The 6,138-nt window shown below is 47.3% G+C and overlaps 1 protein-coding gene across 4 annotated transcripts in view; it reads right to left on the bottom strand.

The window, feature by feature from the left end:
• Positions 1-3,169: 3,169 nt before the first annotated feature.
• plcg1 (phospholipase C, gamma 1) overlaps positions 3,170-6,138 on the bottom strand; it is a 62,272-nt gene continuing 59,303 nt past the window's right edge. For all 4 annotated transcript variants that reach the window (XM_066670128.1, XM_066670129.1, XM_066670130.1 and 1 more), the window contains exons 30-33: positions 5,895-6,056; positions 5,475-5,563; positions 4,117-4,370; positions 3,170-3,988 (exon numbers count right to left, since the gene is read on the bottom strand). In XM_066670128.1, coding sequence (XP_066526225.1) covers positions 3,946-3,988; positions 4,117-4,370; positions 5,475-5,563; positions 5,895-6,056 — 548 coding nt within the window. In that variant the 3' untranslated portion in view covers positions 3,170-3,945. The remainder of the gene's footprint in view (positions 3,989-4,116; positions 4,371-5,474; positions 5,564-5,894; positions 6,057-6,138) is intronic.

The following is a 6,138-nucleotide window of genomic DNA, read 5'->3' as shown; positions in this document are numbered from 1 at the left end:
CTGAGGCACGTCCAAGCAGATGCAAGGGGGGAATAAAACAGCAACAGATTTACAGAGCGCGAGAGAGAGGTGAGAGAAAGAGGGAACAGCGAGAGTTAACAACGCAAAAAAACTGAGGACAAATAAAATGAGGAGGGGATACACTGGAGGGGGTGGCTTTGCCTCTTTCCTCTGGACCTCAGTGGACACTTCACCTTTGTCTGATTGGCCTCGCGTAAAAATAAATAAAGCTTGATCAGAATACGCCCTGTGTTCGGAAATCACAACCACAACTCCATAAGGGCTTCACAGTTAGCCAGATATCATTAGCTTTAGGTCGCGATGTCCATTAGCAATGCGCCTCACTTCCTTTCCTTTTAGAGACACCGGACTCTTGGGCTTAAATTATCAGTTTAACTGTGAAATCCTGCTTTTTCTGGACCCTACAAAAAAAAAAACCCAGTCTTACACCCAGCCCTAAAGAAATCTAACTTTCCCCATCCTCATGTATCACAGTGTGTGTGTAAAATCCACTGCATGAAACCATACCATGATGTTTCTCCACCGGGTGAATCAGGTCCTGGTTCTGGAAGCGGGTTCTTGTTTAGTGGCTGTTCTCTCGTGGTTCAGAGCGAGTCGAGTAGGGACTAAACCGTGGCGTGTAAACCTTGCAGAGCGCTGATCGTCCAGAGAGAGTCGTCACTCTACGCCACGCGACGCAGACGACCAGCACCAACTCTCCATCTGTAAAATCTCCAGCTGCAGCAGAGATCACGTTTGTTTTTATCCGACTCACGACGGCAGCTCGTAAAATGACGCCGTGGTCTTTTGAAGAGGTTCAAACGCTCCTCGGATCGGTGGCCGACGAAAGAATCCAGCGAGAGCTGGACGCTGCAACAAGGAAGGAACAAACTCTACTGATCTGTCTGAACTGATGACGGAGCTGTGTTCAGTCCCAAACAACAACAACACGCCGATACACCATGAGTAAACACCGCTTAACGTTACCGCCGCCGTTGTTGTGGTTTCCAAAGCCTGCTGTTCCCCTTAGAGATGGGGGTTTGAGACGTCACCAGATACATTCCTTGGATCAGAGCTGTGCTAGTGGAAAATTAACCATGGCACCGTGCAGTGGAAAAGCATGAAAAATAACCCCAACTGCACAATGCTGTAAAGATCTGGGGTCTCTTAAAACCTCACTCCCAATGGGGCCACTGAAGCTTCTGAAGGACCAAGAAACATCTAATCCACAATCCCTGGATCTCCAGAACGCAGAACATGAACAGCATCATTGATAATCACTGCTATAGCGTCCTGTGATAAACTAATAAAGCAAATGGGATACACTTGGTTCTGCATACACCAGTGTGTTGGCACAAGGCTTGGGGGCACGTGTGGGGTGTTTGGGAAGGTCTCTGGTGATGTCAGTTCAGAGCTCTGTAGAGTAACCTCACTTACTGCAGTTGACCCTGAGGAATATGGATTATGCTGTGAGTCTCAACACACCGCTCACGTCAGCTCCGACTCGACTCTGATAACAACATCCGAGTAACAGATAACGACCCGATTTCACCTGGAAGTCATCTGACAGACCTCACCCTCGGTTCCAACTGCTGCAACGTTCCACAGGATCCTCTTATAGCTCTTGGCATAAATACTTATCCAGTTCCACGCTTGGCACTTACACGATAAACATTCCCTGACCCAGTGAAATCATGGCGAAAGACTCTTTTTTTTTTTTTTAAATCCAAAAACACGACAGTCATGGTCCCTAGCGAGAGATGGTCCTAGTCAAGTGTACAGTTCATTTGGTCATTCATCAAGAAAACAGCAGCTTCTCATGGCTAAAAACAAACAGGGGCCCGTGTTTTTCGCTCCAGTGTCCGCTACACGTCCTTCACTTTTGGTCCATAATGGAACACGTGGATTACAAACACAGTGAATGAACAGGGTCCTTGACAAAGCTGCTACGGAAATAACATTAAATTAAATTAAATGAGGAATACTGAAGACCGTAGAGGAGTTTAAGGTGCGGTGTGTTCGTTTAAGTGGCCTCTAGTGGTGAGTTTGCGGACTGCAGCAAACTGAATGCCCCTCCCTCACGCCTCCCTGTCTTGCCAAGCTTCTGTGTGATTTAGCGGCCTCTTGTGGTAAGTTTACGGACTGCAGCTTTGACATCAAAACATTAAAGGCACGCTCTTGGACCAGCGTTGGGGGTTTGTCCGTTTGGCTCCCTGTGCAGAGCTGGGGGTGGGGGGGGCTCATTCTCAGCCAATGGAAACACAGCAGTTATTAGGTCCTGGTGATTACACACTAAGGAAAGCATGGGTTTTGTTTACTGCACTGCATTTCTGCTCATATTTCTCCCTCAAACTTACACACTGCAACTTTAAATAAAAAACTAACTGAACTGAGCCACTTCTGCTGTCTTTCTGCCTCTTCCACCTTCAACACCTCCCTGTAGGTCACTGCGTAAGGCCGTGGAGACGAGTGACGCAGAGCTACGCAACTGTACACAGGCTCCTTCCTACAGCATCAGACGTCCAGTTCTGCTCGTGGAAAGCCTTTACAAATATGAACGCAGGTGTGTGACGACGGTAACGAGGACGACACGAGCGGAGCCGACGCGTGAGATGAATCTGTGATGACAATGGTACACAACAACAACACCACCATCAACCTCAGCGCTGAAGGAGTGAAGTCTAGTTTAAACGTCCTCTCCAACAAAAAACACCTGGTCCCATGTTTTTTCCTGAAAAAAGAAAATAAATGTCCAGAGTCTCCAACAAAAACCGAGCTCCCTTTCTTTACAGCTGCCCGGGATTTTAATGCCTTTAAAACACAGCGAAACAGAGACGAAGGAAAACAAAACGAGTGTTTGCTGGGGAGGAAGCAGACAGTCGACTCGTGAACACACACACAGAGAGAGAGAGAGAGAAAGAGACTAAGAGAGAGGGAGAAAGAGAAAGAGACTAAGAGAGAGGGAGAAAGACTAAGAGAGAGAGAAAGAGACTAAGAGAGAGGGAGAAAGAGAAAGAGACTAAGAGAGAAAGAAAGAGACTAAGAGAGAGGGAGAAAGAGAAAGAGACTAAGGGAGAAAGAGAAAGAGACTAAGAGAGAGGGAGAAACTAAGAGAGAGAGAGAAAGAGAGAGACAGAAATAACAGAAGCAATAATAAAAGGCAAGCCAAGCCCTTGTGTTAGACACAGACACAAAAAAAAGAAAGAAAAAAAATCACATTATGAAAGTTATAAATTGCTGTTTAAATAATACATTTGAAACAAATAAACAAATAAAAAAAATGAAATCCAAATGAGAGGGAGGCTCTTTGAGAGCAGATCAGCTGCAGCTGTTCTCTGGTAGACAGCAGCGCTGGAATAAATATATATATACCTATATATTTATATACGCCAGAGAGAGAGAGAGAGAGAGAGAGAGAGAGATTCTGAAGAGAACTGAACAGAAAGAAAATCGAAAGCAGTTTTTAAACCGATGCCAATGTCACCATCTCCTCCCAGTCATTGACCACTGGTCTTTTTTTATTTCCTCATCTTCGAGACTGCTGCACGTCCCACAATCCCGTCAGGCGCCTCCTCCTGGACACTTTGCTCAAAAGAGGCTCGACAGTTTCTCTTTTCTCTCCGAGCAAAAAGAAAAAAAAATTACTCTCACTCTCTTCCTCTCAACACAGTCTTCAGAGGAGGGAGGGAGGGAGGGAGGAGAGACAGAAAGGTAGAAAGAGTGTGAGGAGGGATGACAGAGAGAGGAATAGAGAAAGATTGGTGGAAGAAAGAGCATGAGAGGAGAGAGAGAGAGAGAGAGAGTTCTGCCTGAAATGTAGGCCAAAAGCGCTGGCGACGTTTCCATAGAAACAGGTTTCACAGCAGTCCATGACATCATCAGCTCCAACAGACCCCTGCGCTGGCCCTGCGTAGGTGTGTGTGTGTGTGTGTGTGTTGGGCGGGGCTACACACGGTTGTCTGCGCTGACTCTGGGTCTTCGCATCAGTCTGGAGGAGGAAAACAAACCATCATCACTCTTTCATTCATTCATCCATTCATTCATTATTAATTTAATCACTGTTCATTTACATTAATTAAACAAGACAGAGATTAACGTTCACACACACACACACACCTCCTGGTCTGAGGGTCCACCTGCTCCAGCAGGGTCTCCTGGGATACTCTGAAGTCTTCCATCGGCGACTGGTATCGAGCCTCGAAGGACCCCTCTCTGCCCCTGTAGCCCAGAGCCTGCCCCGGGGACGAGGGCAAGGGGGACATAGAGGACAAGGAGGACGAGGAGCCGGACTCTATCAAACGGTCTCTCCCCACAGACACTCCTACTGCGCCAGCACCGAGGAAAGGGCCCAGCATCTCTCCGTTCTCATGCTGTGGGAGAGAGAGAGACAGAGACAGACAGAGAGAGAGACAGAGAGAGACAGAGAGAGAGAGAGAGAGCGGGGGGTTATTATAGTGTTTGTTGTAGGGTTCGTTCACAGAGAAAATAAAGGGGCAGAGAAAGAGATGTGATGTAAATGTAGGGGAATTTTCCAACACGTTTTTGGCTCAACACTCAGCGCATCTATGGAGCAGAAATAGAGCGACATCCTCAGCTCTGTTCATGCTTTTTAACGGTTGGAGTTCCCTCCAAATGACATTCTCAGCAGAGAGACAATGGGAGAGAGAGAAATTTATTTTTAGAGAGAGAATTTATTTACAACAAGCAGATAGTAGTTCTGATGGTTGGTTTATTAACTCTCTCCGTCTTTTTTTTCTGTCTCCCTCTCTTTCTCTTAGTCTCCGTCTCTTTCTCTCTGTCTCTCTCTCTCTTTCGCTCTCTCAGTCTCTCTCTCATAGTCTCTCTCTCTCTCTCTCGCTCACTCAGTCTCTCGCTCAGTCTCGCTCGCTCTCTCTCTGTCTCTCCGTCTCTCTCTCTCTCATAGTCTCTCTCGCATAGTCTCTCTCTCTCTCAATCTCGCTCACTCGCTCTCTCCGTCTTTCTCTCATAGTCTCTCTCTCAGTCTCTGTCTTGCTCGCTCACTCTCTCCGTCTCTTTCTCTCTGTCTCTCTCTCTCTTCTCATAGTCTCTCTCTCTGTCTCTCCGTCTCTCTCTCTCTCATAGTCTCTCTCTCTCTCTCTGTCTTGCTCGCTCACTCTCTCCGTCTCTTTCTCTCTCCGTCTCGCTCGCTCTCTGTCTCGCTCGCTCTCTGTCTCTCTCTCTCTCAGTCTCTCTCTCTCTCATAGTCTCTCTCTCTCATAGTCTCTCTCTCTCATAGTCTCTCTCTCTCATAGTCTCTCTCTCTCTCATAGTCTCTCTCTCTCTCATAGTCTCTCTCTCTCTCATAGTCTCTCTCTCCGTCTCTTTCTCTCTGTCTCTCTCTCATAGTCTCGCTCGCTCTCTCCGTCTCTCTCTCTCTCAGTCTCTCTCGCTCGCTCTCTCTGTGTGTCTCATATGAAGTGATTACTGAAGACAAATGAATATTAGTTATTTACCCGGCCCCGGGTGATGTCCAGATGCACGAGCAGTGTGGCCAGCTCCAGATCTTCACTGTAGCTGTTCTTCAGAGGAACTGATCTATAACCTACACACACACACACACACACACACACACACAGTCAAGCAATTATTTAAGTCTCAGCCTGTGTCCATAATAAAAGGTAGCAGGGGAATCAGGGAACAGGGCTTTCTTCTCCTTTAGGCTGGGATGGCTGTACACCACTGTGTGTGTGTGTGTGTGTTCACTGCCACAGATGTGTTAAAGGTGAAGTCAGTTTATTGTACTGCTGCTCAATAACAATAAAAGCGTGTTTATGCTGTAGTTATGGATCTAAACAGTTCCCACACAACTATGGAGCTCATCGTGATGTAGCTGCTGCTGTAGGTCCAGCTGCATCTGTTCCACCTGCGCGCACCTGTTTTGAGGCAGTTGATGGGGAAGGTGGCCTGAGCGAGGAAGTTCTGGTCGTTGAACATGTCGATCTCGTAGACGACGAAGCGCAGGAAGGCGAAGGAGGGGTTACACACGCTGAAACGGAACGGCTTCCTCGGCCAGATGGGGTTCAGCCCGTTATCCGCTGCAGGAATGAACAGAGGCATCGGAAATGGGTTAATACTAAACGATCAATAGCTCCACACTGCTCAGACTGATCAGCACCA

The sequence above is a fragment of the Hoplias malabaricus genome, chromosome 5 (genome assembly GCF_029633855.1).
Source record: "Hoplias malabaricus isolate fHopMal1 chromosome 5, fHopMal1.hap1, whole genome shotgun sequence".
In the NCBI taxonomy this organism is placed as follows: Eukaryota; Metazoa; Chordata; class Actinopteri; order Characiformes; family Erythrinidae; genus Hoplias; species Hoplias malabaricus.
This window is presented reverse-complemented; position numbering and strand designations above follow the sequence as displayed.